A 14417-nucleotide genomic window follows, 5' to 3' on the forward strand; every position below is an offset into this window, starting at 1 on the left:
TCGTTTTCCTTTTTTATTATTATAAGACATTCTCATCAGTTTCATTCTCTGAACTCCTTGAGACGTTTATATAAAAATTACTAGTGAGTTAATCTTTGTCTTATTTTTGATTTTTTTTCCTCAAAAAAAATAGTTGAACAACCATAGCTGTACTTCCTTTTGGCAAAGCAAGTACAGCTATGTACCGTATGTTTTTCTCTTCCTAAAATTTCTCTTCCTTTATTGTTCCAGTTGTAAAAGTATCCTGTAATCCATCCACAATGTTAACATTGTGGTGCTCACATTGTTGTATCTGCTAGTTCTTTAACCTGAACGTAGTTTGTGTTAGTGTGATTTCCATGAATGGTAGTGGAAAGTATGTCTTTAAATATTTCCTCTTTCTTTCCTTGTAACGTGTTAGAACACGGTCCCAGCAATGTATTTGTCACAGCCAAAGGTTGTCTCTATTGTTTCTAATTGCTGTGCATTTACATTTTAGTGATATTCCACGGATTCCTGAGACTTCCCACCCCCCATTAGAGTCTAGTGAGTACACACCTTGTTCATTTCTTTAAGCATGATCTTGTACCCAGCAAAAGTATTTCAGCAATGAAATTTCTGAAAGATGATCTGTGGAAATTGCATTGGCTCTGAGGTTTTTGTATGAAACAATATGAGTTTTATTAAACACATACAATATCAAATGCAAGAAAAATTATATTTTTTCATTCTATATCTTGTGTCATTAGTACCAAAATAATAATTTACTTGCCCTAACATAAGAGGGAAAATAGGTATAAGGGACTGCCAAAGGTACAAATGGTGTCAGGATTTCACCTCCTGCACCAAGCAGAGTAAGTCCAGAGTTCCCATTTCTCTTTTTTTTTTTTTTAACAAGAAAATATTGGTTAGATTAATTTTTTGTTTATACTTCAAAATACTGGTGCTCTTTTTAACTATGCCATTTGCATGTTTTCAGCCAGAGTATTTGAGGGCCATGGCTCCCAGTCTTTTCCCATCTGAGCCTTTCCTGAGGTACAACTAGAAACCTTCCCTGGGACAGGGAAGGTGTGATCACTTGTCACAAGCTCATATCATTAGTGAGGGCTCTGCTTCACTAGGGGAGAACTGATGGTGTCCAGCAGTTGTTGAAATATCCTCCATGCCAGATTCATGTCCTGCAAGTCTTCCTATTAAAATGTCAGAGGCTACTGGGAGTATAATCCATACAACAGATGTGGTGTATTCATCAAAGACTTAGGATCATAGAATCAGAGTACTTTGTGCTGGGAGGGAGATGTGTAATTCAGTCAGAGAACAGTATTTTATTTAAAACATCTGCTATGGTTTGTCAATGATGTATGAGGAATACTCTTTTATATGTTTTTTCAAATAAACCAAAAAATTACAGGTTTAATCTGGGATGTAGGGCTAGAAAACCAGTCTTTTTACTCCCTTTTCTACATCAACTTTATACAATTCAAAGAAAAAGTAGTTCAAAATTTATCCAGATTTTGGAGGGTAAGTTCATTTGTTTTTCATGTGGTTTTAGGTTCAAGTTCTTTTGAATCTCAGAAGATGGAAAGGCCTTCTATTTCTGTTATATCTCCAACTAGCCCTGGAGCCCTACGGGATGCACCTCAGGTCCTACCAGGGCAGCTTTCTGTGAGCATATTTTGTTTTTCTTGGGTTTTTAATGGAAATCTGTGAATTGCTGGTCCTTCAGCTCTGCACATTCCCAAGGCCAATTGGGAGGCCAAGAGAAATGTTTAGTGTTGGTTAAGATTAACATATTTCAAAAGTTTTTTGACACCCTCTGGATGCACTAACAAGCCATGACTGTAATCATAGCAGACATAAGAAATTGTTGTCTTAATACATCAAAGAGTGCAGGAATTTATGTTGACAAGAGCCCATAAAAGTGCCTTGAAACTTGTAATTTTGTAGCTTCTGCATTGAAAATAGTGACTTTGCTGTACATGTCCAGTCACGTGCAGATTCAAGCATAGTATCACTGTTTTCTTTATGGGAGCATTTAAAGGCCTGTATATTTGTTAAGCATTACACAATTCAGTAATGCATTTTAATTTATATATATCTTGGAACTTTCTTGTAATACTAACTGAAGTCCTGCTTATTAAATATACTGCCAGTACTTAAACTTTGTTTTCTACATTCTTGTATTTTTTTATATTGATTGTATTAATTCAGGAGTATACGGCAGGCTTAAAAACTTCCTAACATAATTATTCTCTCAACAAAATTTCCTAACATAATGATTCTCTCAAGAAATGTTGTATCTCTATATTATTCTTTCTATAAACACTTTTGAAAAGGTCACAAATCGGAGTAGATAGATTTCAAGTATGCCTTGAGATAAGATGCAAGTACAGCTTTCTATTTAATGTAGCTTTTAAAGTGCAGAGCTAAGAAATGCTGGTTTAGGTGCACTTACAATTCCAAGGTTATGCAATGAGTACAATAAACAATGGAAGTATAATCAGGCACCATAATTTTATTCAGCTGTGATAAATATAACAGTCTTTGTTATATACCATCATCTTTTCCATCTAACCTAATTAAATATTAAGGGATTTTAAATGCAATGTATCTCATTGTCTCTGGGGGAAAAAACCCCAACAGTTAGTTTTACATTGTGGTTATTTTTGATACAATCTGAAAATTCTCTTCTCCATTTTCAGTAATGTTTTCTGGTAACTTGATTCCTGTAGGTTAAACTCTGGTATGACAAAGTGGGACATCAATTAATAGTGAATGTTCTACAGGCAACAGATTTGCCACCAAGAGTAGATGGACGCCCCAGAAATCCCTATGTAAAAATGTATTTTCTTCCAGACCGAAGGTAATAGTATTCCAGTTTATAAAATTATGCTTTAGTTTACCATGTATTGAATCAACTTTTAATGAATGCTTATGAAGAATTCTTTTTTATATATTTTTATAGCTAGATTATGTATAACAAAATCTGATGAGTATATGGTATTTTCTGATTTATCACTATGAATAATTTACAAAAAATATCTATGTTTCAGTGATAAAAGTAAAAGAAGGACCAAAACGGTAAAGAAAAGTCTAGAGCCAAAATGGAATCAAACTTTTCTCTACTCACATGTACATCGTAGAGATTTTAGAGAACGAATGCTTGAAATCACAGTATGGGATCAGCCAAGAGTACAAGAAGAAGAGAGTGAATTTCTTGGAGAGGTGATGCATACAATCACATTTCTTCTGAGTTCATTGTTTGGTTTTGAGTATATTTGCATATGTATTTTGTGTGTGTGTTTCTCTGTGTGCTTTCAATGTGAAATTGAAACCTGATGATTTTTCTGCTAGATTCTTATAGAGCTGGAGACAGCACTTTTAGATGATGAACCACATTGGTATAAGCTACAGACACATGATGAATCTTCACTACCTCTGCCTCAGCCATCACCATTCATGCCAAGAAGACATGTTCATGGTGGAGAGAGCACTAGCAAAAAATTACAAAGTAGGTCCAAATTCCATTAAGGTCTCTTAAATTTTAAATTAGAAATGCTGGATATGGTGTAATGGTACTTAAATTCTAAATAAAATAAAAAAGATATTATTTAATATTCTTTAAAAGTAGTGAAGATGTGTGGCAGAAAGGCAATTTAAATTATGACATTATGACAAGTCAGTCTTACAACTGTGATGTATAACTTTCAACCTGCTGGAATTCATTTGGCTTTCATTAGCAAAGCAAAAATGGTCAAAGATTTTTTTTTTCATAAGTTTCTTTTTGAATAGAAAGATGTTTATAATTATTGAATGCTTCTAAAAATTTTAAAACATTTTGTTTTTCTAAAAAGAAGTCCTTGAATTCTTACAAGACTTAAAAACACTTTTCACCATAAAGTTAGTCTCACCTCCAATATGCTCATTAAAGTGTATCTTTCCAGAAAACAGAATTTGTATTCATGTATTTGGGAGGTAGAGTTGTTTTCATGAGTCTGATTTCAGGTTTGCATGAGGCATGTTAAAAGAAGGAGATATTTCAACATTGTAGTTTCTCTGTTTATTTAAACTGAGATTTACTTAGAAACATGAAAGATATAGGGGATTATTTTAAAATGCATTTCCAAGCTATTTTTCTGATTTTTCTAAAACATGGAAGTCATTCACTCCAGGCAATGCATAGGAAATTGGTGCACATTCAGGAATGAACTATAAATATGTTTTACTGCTGTAATAGCTGCATAGATGCCCAAATGCAGGATATTCATAGAGAAGCCAAATTAAAGGTTAGTTTTTGTGAGATACTTGAGCTTTTCTAAAAGCTGGCAGTGCTGTTTCCTCTTCCTCTCTCTCACCATATGTTGCCTCATCTCCTTTCCTGTTCAGCAAGCTGATTCAGCATATTCACTGAAGTAGCACAAAAGTGGCTCTTTTCCTTTACTTGAGTTTGTCTTTTGGAGGCTTACAGAGATAATCTGTCATAGCAGAAGATCACTGAGGACTTGAGGGGAAGAGAAAGGGAAAGGAGGCTGCAGCATCTGTAAGATGTTAAATTGGCTCAGCTATCTTCTGAAGCATCAGTTAGTCACTGCAGTTGAGTTTTCCTTCTCTATTGTTTTGACTTAAAATCATCTTTTTCGTTTCATTATTATGTTAAATGAACATATTCTTACATATTATGACATGACCAGATGTTCAGGTATTTGTTTACCTTGCTGTTGTGCAGGATCTCGGCCAATCAGTGATAGTGACATCTCAGATTTTGATGTTGATGATGGTATTGGAGTTGTTCCTCCAGGTGCGTGGATGAACAGCATGGTCCTGCTTTATTTTCCTTCTACTTTTTTGCTTGTTTGGATTTTCTTTTCTTTATAATATTTTGGAATATTGAGGATACTGGTTTTGGAGAATGCATTGTGGAAAAAACAGTTTTCCTGATTATTCCATAGTACCTGTCCCATACCTGGTAAATTAAAAGATTCTATTATTCATTCATTTATATTTATTTTGCATATCACTCTTCATATGGGGCCCACTGGTTTGTTCAAATTGGTTAATTTCTTACTGGGTAATGCTCCAAGCATTATTTGAAATGCAAATAAAATGTAAAAGACTCCGACATTTTAAAATAATTAAGATTTCAGTTTTTATTGGAAGCATTTTTAAAATTATTTTGCTTTTTGCTTGCAATTTAGATTTAATGCAGTCTTCCATGGACTTTATTGATAATGCATGGCTATAGATTAAGATGCATGTAGCATGGCTATATTTTTATAGTTTTCATAAGCTTTCATGAACTATCATTACCCTAAATGTTCATAAATATTTACTTGTAGAGACTGTCATGATTTGACTTTTAGTTCAGCATTCCTACATACTGAAAATCTTGAGGATTATCTCGGATACCACATTCTTCTAGTTCTTGTTCACTGTTGCCACAAGTCAGATAAATATGTTTCCCAGTTGTCCCAAGCTAACTGAAGAGTCTCTATGTCCTTGCCAGCACTGAATCAGTTTTCCTGTGGATCTTCCTGATGAAAACCACTGAATTAAATTGTGGTGGGGTTCAGAAATCTTTCTATCTTTTCATAAAGATAGAATTTCTATCTTTTCATAAAGATGTATTTAAAATAATCTCACAATTTATTTATCCACTATATAACTGTACAAATAAATCACATATCTTATTAATGCTGTATCATCTTCATGTTAACTGAGACAAATTCTCATTCCTTGGATTCTTTTCTTATTTTATATACTTTGCACCTCAGTCTCTAAGAGAGAAATTAATTAATATATGCATAGTTATTATATTTTATCTTTTTACATCAGCAGAGAGAGTGAGCATTTAAAATTAAATAAAAATAAAGGGCTCTAAATATTTTTTCTGGCTTTGGCTTGTTTTGTTTTGGTTTTTTGTGTTAGGTTTTTTTTTGTTGGTTTGTTTGGGTTTTGTTTGTTTGTTTGTTTGTCTTGTTTTGTTTTTGTAATTGAAAATGTAGATACTGGTATATCTTTGTAGACTTACTTAAGTTTGAAGTTTCAGTATATTCTATTAAGAACTAGGGGTTTTTTTTACAGATGCCAGTCGTTTCATGCATCCATTTGAAATAAATAATTTCCTCCCTGAAGGAAACATTCAAAATGATTCAGCTGCATGTATTGGAATTTGTTCACTTGGCCAGCATTTGAGTAACTGGCATTATTTGGACTTATTTGGATTCTTACTGGCATTTCTTTGGACTTCATGCTCAGGTGTGCCTTTGAGGAATGCAGAGGTCCAAATTTTCTCAGAGATCCATGTAGAAAATAGCAGGATTTAATTTTTAAAACTGGATTTGCAATGACCTGAAAGTCTCCAAGTTAAAAATTGAAGGGCATATTGAGAAATCTCCTTCTGAAGTCCACCTAATAAGAAACATTCTGCTGGTTCACTTGGCCAAGCACAAATTTGTCCATTGTGAGTTTAATTGATGCATTAGTTTGGCAGTTCTAAGTGGAGTTCATCTGTTTGTGATTCATGTGTGGAGTGGAAATGCATATAAGTGTGTGGGGTTTGTTTGCCTACACAACCCAAATTCTTAAAAGAGAGTTAGACTTTAGGCAGAGGGACAAAGAAAATTTGAGTCATCACCCAGAAATCTATGAAAGCCTAGACAGTGTATGGAAATCTGTTTTGCAGTAAGACCTGGAAAAGGTTTCCAGTCCCAATGTGTGTTGAATTGTTTGAGAACATTAGGCAGAATCACAAATGTGACTGGAGATCAAGTTCATATATAAGCATTTCTACCCTCCTGTCCAACCTTCTTAACTTGCCTAATGGCTAAATTGTCAAGACTTTGGACTGCTCCCTGTGTTTACACTGAATGAGTACTGTAGTATCTTCTCCATAAAACAGAGTCCTTTGCTAAAACTAAGCTCTTTGCAAGTTTTTTGTTGTTCTGCAGGGCCTTTACCCCTGCCCTCTTCCTGCCCTTCAGTACCATGCTCCTCACCAGTGCAGCCCACCTCTTGTCTGGTTCAGATTTCTCACACATTCTCTTGCACAGCATGCATGTGGGAAGAAGCAGAAAATACCCAGATTTCCCTTTAATGTAATATGGTGATGCACCATTTTGGAACAGCCTTTATTGGCTTCAACATTAGTCTAGTTTTAAGATATTCCTTCTCAAGGGAAGTAAGAACATCAAAATTGAGTTTACAACATTTGACATGTAAGCAAATATTTCCCTTTAAAGACCTGTCCAAACTGTAGGCTGCCAGTTTCTCCAGGAGAATCCTGGGGAAAGAGTGTGCAAGATTTTAATAATTTAAAGTAAACAACATCCACAGCCTTTCCCTCTTCCAATAAGATAGTGACCTTTTCATAGAAGGAGATAGGTTAGTCAGGCAGAATCTTCCTGAAAGTTATAAATTTTCCCTTTTTTCTGAAGTATTGAGAAAAAAAAAAAAAAAAAAAAAAAAAAAGGAAGTTTTTTAGCCACCAAAGGTTATTACTCATTTTCTAATAAATAAACACATAACTGCAAAATGTAAAACCACAAAATTTCATCTCCATGCAAGCTAAATGCATGAAGGAAAATAGTTTTGCTAATTTAAATAACATTGAAAATACAGAAAACTATAGTTTCAAATGCTTTACCAATTGCTAAGGCAAATGCAGTATTAGAATTTAGTAACAAAGAAAACTATTTTCTAGAAGTATCAGCAGCAGCAAAGAATAACTTCTTGTCAGTGGAAGTAAAGATTGTTACATCATAAATAGTAGTACTTTAATAAATTCCAAAATGTTTTAAGAAAAGTATTTTTCCCTTGTTATATCACTAATTATTGAATCTTAACTTTCATGTAATTATACCATCCTTATTATTAGTAGTACCCTGCAGTGATATACATATCCTTTTTTCAATCAGTTCTTATATATGTTCATAAAAGTTTATATCAACAGCTGAAAGTAACTTTCATTTGAAGCTGAGGATTAACAAAAATGATTTGGATAGGGTTTTTGTGGCATGCTGACATCTGTTTACATGAAGAAAATATTCTTTTAAGTCTCTCTACCTCTGCATATATGAGACATGCTCAAGTCTCTTACGTAAGTCTGTGATCCTGAGCTGCTCTTACACCAGCCACTCTGTGTCTGTATTGTACTGGGCAGCCCAGTGTTCCATAAGGGTCAGTGAATGTTTTAATAAAATCTCAACATATTTTGAGACCAATCTGTTTAACCAAAGCTTCAGTAATTTCTTTAATTAAAAACAAACCCAAAAAAAACTGATATACAGTTGGCAATATCCCCAGTGCTATTTTTAAAAAGCTGCATTGCTTATTCTAGGAGTAACTCTTCAGAGCAATTTATTTTCTGTCACATGTAACCTGTATAAATGTATCTGCCTTCCTCCTGTAGCAGCAGGGTGACATACATTACCTTTTCCTTGTCTGTATTGTCTTTAAGAAAAAATAATATAATTCTGGTATCAAACATTTGCTAGATCCATTTTCATCATCCATCTATATTCATTTCCTGTCACACCTGACAGTTTCCTGTGAGCAACTGAGAAACTTCTGCATAAATTACCATCAGCTTGGTTGCTGCTATCATGCTGGTCCATGCAAAATTTTTCTCTGTTCACCCTGAAAAACACAGAGCCTCTGTATTTGAGGGTATGAGGAAATGTTACTGTTGCTGTCACTGTCATGGTCACTGAAGGTGTGGGTGTGATGTGACCAGTTTGACAATTCTTAAATTAATACTTGGTATAAGTGTGAATTACTGCCTCTCTTCTGTAAGCTTTATGTACACAGACTGCATAAGTTTCAGGTATTGTTCCCGAGATAGCTTGGCTGTGCAAAGTATATAATATAAAATCATCTTTCTGTACTAGACTGCTGAGTTTACAGGATAATCCTATGTGCAGATTTTTTTAGGGAGACTAGAAATGCTCTAGAAATATATTTTAAGTTTAAATTTATATTTCATTTTTTAAACCTAAGTTGTATGTGCTTTAGTACAATTGCCTAATGCTCTTCCTACTAATAGAGATGGCACAATTTTTTGTAACACAAGCTTATTTGTAAAATGAATTATCTTTTTGAAAATACATGTTAGATTTAGTTCTCCTGCGAAAGAGAACACATCAACCTTTTGTCATATATTTGCTTCCTCTCACAAAAGACCTAGACAATTTCTGCAGAAATCCTGATTAGTGAATATTTATTGAACTCCTGAGGGAGTCCCCCTTTTGCTTCAAAATTTGCACCCTGAAATCAGGGTGATCCTCATGTTTCTTTATAATTTTATTACAGAATTCTGAAACTTTTTTGGCAGGTAGGGTACTCCAGCATCACAGAATATCAAAACCTGCAGAACATTGGAGTCCTACTTTGTTAAAAGGTTGACAAACTCCAGTAGATAGTTTCATGCATGTTGTCAAGTTTCAGAGGCCATTAGAATGCAATGGTAAACTCTTACATATTTGGGGAAAAAAGTGTGAATGCTGCTTTGATGTTTGTGGTCAGGGTTCAAACTTGCAGTTATTAAATGTCATTGAATGCCTGATCAAGCCTCATGCAGACTCTGCTTACTGGGCACACTTTTGAAATAGGGACTGTTTGTAATTTGGTAGAAGACCAGAGGAGAACTAAAATAATTATACAAATTATGAAAAATATGAAAAAAACCCAAAGTTAAAACCCTGTAGTGAGAGCCATAAAAAGTGCAATTTATTTAATTTATTAAATTTCTTCAATTGACAATTGGGTGACAAAGAGTCTTTTCCTTCATGAAAAGAAGACTTCTGATAGAGGCTGTTTTTTTAGCTGAACAAGATCACACATTACAGTAACTTTAATTCTAGACAAATTCAGAGAAGAAGAAAAATTATTATTTCGATACCTAAGCAAGAATTTGTAAAGTGATTAAAGGATGATTTAAGGAATGACTTTCTATATTATTAAGGGATTTTCTGTCAAGGGATTCTTGTAATCTCATTTAAGTGTCTGGAAATGAACAAGTGAAGTCTGAGCAGATCTCCTTTTGGAAAGATAACAGGTACCTTTTGAAAACTGTTGTCTTACTGAGCTTCATTGTCTGTTTTAGGACAGGAGCCAAAATGTATAACAAGGCAAAGAGTGTGCTACATAGAAAAAGGCACAACAATATCGAAATATTGAAAATGTGCTAACATTCTACTGGGGTTTTTTTAATCCTATTTAAAAATACTGTGAGAAATTTTGCCACCTAACCACAATATTTGGAAAACATATTCTGTACAGTATGCAATACCCAATATTCAGTACAATATACTCTAAATCCTGGTAGTATTTTTACTAGGTGGCTTTGGCCAAGATCAGTAGGAGAATAACTGAAGCAAGAGCAGAAAGATGCTTTATATATGAGCAGCCTCGTGTGAGTCTGTGCTGTTGTATGCAAGTATGATTTCTCCATTTTTTAGAGGAGGTAAACATGCATGTTTAGATTACTTTCAAATATTTTCTTATATACACAAAATACCCAGAATATTCTTCCCCAAGTAAGAAAACTGCTCCACATCTTCCAGTACACCAAGATGTCTCATTTTTTCAGTCTCTGTACATGTAGACATTTAAAGGTAATGCTAGTGATTTATTCTGCATGATACATCGGGATGTACAACAGCTGAACGATGACCTGAAAGTTGTGTAAGCATTTGGATAGCTACTCCTGGGAGACTAGCCATCTGAATTCTTTCTAAAGCCAGACCTTTATTCTCTAACTGCCTTTTGTTACCCTCTTGCCAGTAGGTTATAGGCCTAGCACTAGAGAAAGTAAATCCACAACGCTAACTGTGCCAGAACAGCAAAGAGCAACAACACATCATCGTTCACGTTCTGTGTCTCCTCACCGTGGTGACGATCAGGGCAGGCCCCGTTCACGTTTACCAAATGTGCCATTACAGAGGTAGGCATCACAAGTGAAAGTCAAACTCAGCGTGCTTCCACGTTTGTATAATTGTTTGTATCATTATTAACTTCTCTTGTGCGGGAATTTTTCACAATTTTAAAGCTTGTTTCTTCTACCTAAATTTATTAGTGCAGTATTTGAACTTGATATGTGCTTTTATTATTCACTCAAGAGCACTCATGGGATGAATCATAACTTTGTAAGACTTACCTCCTTTTACTCATATTTTCTCTGTGACTCATCATCTGTGTACCATAACTAGTACATAAGTTTGGAATTTTTTTTCAGTCAGTGGCCAAATCTTGTATGAAGTCACTTAAGAATATTTGTAGGATAATAATGGCATGTATAAATTGCATATTTTTTAATGTCATTCTTTCAGAAATAATGTATTATTAACTTATGATTAAAAACTTCCTTCCACCAACTTGTACTGTGATCCATTGTTATTCCTGACAGAACAAGATTGTCATACATATTTCTGCTTTTCAGGAGTTTAGATGAAATTCATCAGATGAGAAGATCACGTTCTCCAACTAGACACCATGATGCCTCCAGAACTCCAGTTGATTACAGATCCAGAGAGATGGATAGTCAGTATTTGTCTGATCAAGAAAGGTACATTGTCAGCCTGAACATGGAAAAAAGTTTAGAAATGTTGTCAGTTTGCCTAATTTTCAAATTTTCATTAGAAATGTGACTGATAGCAATGGGGAAGGGAAAGAATAACTGATAGATATAGTGTCACTGTTAAATTATCTTTACTTTTTTTTTTTTAGTAAAACTGTTTACTGGGTTGACAGTAAGTGCAGGTATCTAGACAAATGATTCCTGTCTGTTTTTCCTAGTTATTCCATTGCTTTTTCCCAAATGAAGCCCAGAGATTTTTGCTAGAAAGCCATGCATCTTCATGTATGCCCTAGCTCTATTTGTAATACCAGAATTTACCAGTGGTGCTAGCCAGCAAAATACCAAACATTAATTCTTCCTAGCTGGGAGCTGGATGCATGCTGGTTTGGATGCATATGGTTATAAATGTTGAACACCTACAGGTGCAGTCTCCCAAAATCTTATGTAACATTCTGGTGAACTTTGTTCATTACCCAGGCATAGTAAGGATAGTTGCAGTGCCAGCTGTAGTGTGCAAAAATTACACCTCTCCCTGTAATACACGGAGTAGCTACACTCAAAGAACGCTTGGCCTCCCCTCGTAGGCACTGTTTCAAGTGTCTATATTCTAATGAAATGGAAGAAATGAGAATTTCTTTTTAGTTTATACTGCATAAAAAACTTAGAAAGGTATTTCAGCTCAGCAGTTGTGAAAAATAATGATGAAAGTCACATAGATTATTAATCTTTATGGGATGCTCTTTACTTTAAAAAATCCTATAGCTAGACTATAATAGCAAACTTACCATTTAGATCAGATCAATTGTCATAGTAATGTCTTTGATTTTCTTCCTTGGCAGTAACTAACTACTTGTAGAACTAAGTATAACAAAATCTTTCCCTATAATCCAGTAAATACATTTTGTAGTGATGTGAAAAAAATGTAAACGTTAAACCATAAAAAGACTGAATAACAGATGGCTCTTGCAGTTAAGCTAGTTCAGTTTTGTATATGATTGTATATACGTTGCCTGTTTTGCCTTTGTAACATAGAATGGTAACATAGGTGTGGGAATTACTGGGTTGTCTCATACATTTAAAAATTCAAATAGGCAAGAAATATGTACACAGTTGACTAAGTAGGATTTTTTGTACAGGATTTTCCATCAGAGGTGAATTAAAATTGTTTTTAAATATAGTAGTCAGATTTGTAGTTAGGCTAATTCAAGTAATGTCTACTTGTTGCAATTTTTTTCTGTTATTATTTATTTTGGGCAGTGATATATTCAAAAGATTCCTGAAGATATTTGTTGAATTGATTTCTTATTCATCATATTTGAAGAGAAATGGCTTTTGAAGATTTGAAGAGAAAAGTAGCTTTTTTCAGTATAAATATAGACAGCTGTCTAGAAATTTCTCTTTTAGTAAAGCTTCAAACCTGAACATAACTGGTGATACATGAATGGATGATGGTTGAAGAGGAGCTGGGTTTACACTGAGCCTTTCTTGGGGATGAGGAATGGGCTGCTGTATTTGTTCAGTCTTCCATTCTTTTCAGTGTTCACAAAATTTTTTTGGAAGTTTCAAGGTCAGACATGAAGCATGTAGGTGGCTAATTTGTAGGATTTAAAGATGGGGCCAAGTACCTATTGTCTTGAATAATAATCTCATGTGCCCTGGTCTCCTTTTCCCCATTTTCCTTTTCGACTTTTCCTCCAGATTTCATCAGTTGTGAAGTCTGTTTAATTCTGGCAGGTTTTTCCACCTTTCAGTACAAAAGAATATTATCATAGGAAAGATGCAAACCAGATTTTGTTGAGAAAGATCCTCTGTTTCATCCAACAATTAACAAAACCCAATTTCATTACATATTATGGATTAGTATCAAGAGTAGTGTAGATATTATGTGTTGTGCATTTACTGAACCCTTCACCCAAACACATAGATATCTAATGTAAACTTGTCTTGAGAGCTGAGGAATTACCCAATAATTGCATGCCAGAAATTACAGCTGTTGATTAGTTTCAATAATTTTTTCAAAGATCCGTTAATGGTTCAAAATCAATATTAAATAATAATATAGGTCTTTGTAAAAACAGTCATTATCACTCTCTTACAGAAGCATCTGTTAATAAGTTTCCAGTGGAACTTATTTGTCCACTTCAACAGTTTTATATATATTTATATATATATATATATATACATATATATGAATATATATAAACTGTTAGGAAAAGCTTTTTATTAGGAAATCATTGCCCAATTTTCAAGACCATGGCACTTTTCCTTTTTTTTTTTTTTGTGTTTCTTCTATTCCTAAGTAAAATCTGCTAAATATGTGTGTTGAAAATATTTGTTTGAGAATAGTAATCTCTACTTTAAATATCTCCCAAAACAGACTTAATTTATCAGAGAACTGCATATTCCCACAATAATGGTAATCATCTTGATGGATTATTTTTTAACTAGAAGATTTCATGGTGGATTTGTTATTTTATATCACTTTTCAGGATTACTTTTTGTATTAGTGTTTGCATTGGGCCAATTACAATAGATACTTTTTGGCTAAGGAAAGTAAATATTAACAGAGTACCCAATGATTTAATGTGGACTATGCATCTACTTCGCAGGTCTAAAGAAAATAGTAACTTTTTTCCTAAAATCCATAGTTGTTTGTAATTTGGAAACATGCATATAAATTCTGCCAGTCCTCTGAGGTTATGAATAGAAATTTGGCTTAGAAAGAAAATTTTAAAATTAAATTCAACTCTAGTACATATTGTTGCATCAAGCTAGTGGCTCCAGATGTAATTGAATCTTAAATCACTCACAAGCCATTATTTCAAGCTGCCCTGTTTAGAAATTTTAGCTAAATAATACCTATAGT

General features: G+C 33.9%; 1 protein-coding gene across 23 annotated transcripts in view; it reads left to right on the forward strand.

The window, feature by feature from the left end:
- RIMS1 (regulating synaptic membrane exocytosis 1) overlaps positions 1–14417 on the forward strand; it is a 301823-nt gene that overhangs the window by 184873 nt on the left and 102533 nt on the right. For 18 of the 23 annotated variants that reach the window (XM_085574744.1, XM_085574729.1, XM_085574732.1 and 15 more), the window contains 8 exons: positions 479–525; positions 1532–1644; positions 2712–2842; positions 3033–3204; positions 3334–3490; positions 4706–4777; positions 10759–10918; positions 11414–11539. In XM_085574744.1, coding sequence (XP_085430870.1) covers positions 479–525; positions 1532–1644; positions 2712–2842; positions 3033–3204; positions 3334–3490; positions 4706–4777; positions 10759–10918; positions 11414–11539 — 978 coding nt within the window. The remainder of the gene's footprint in view (positions 1–478; positions 526–1531; positions 1645–2711; positions 2843–3032; positions 3205–3333; positions 3491–4705; positions 4778–10758; positions 10919–11413; positions 11540–14417) is intronic. The other 5 variants (XM_085574730.1, XM_021553891.4, XM_021553902.4 and 2 more) reach the window with 2 other exon arrangements.

Source organism: Lonchura striata, chromosome 3 (genome assembly GCF_050655825.1).
Source record: "Lonchura striata isolate lonStrDom1 chromosome 3, ASM5065582v1, whole genome shotgun sequence".
NCBI lineage: Eukaryota > Metazoa > Chordata > Aves > Passeriformes > Estrildidae > Lonchura > Lonchura striata.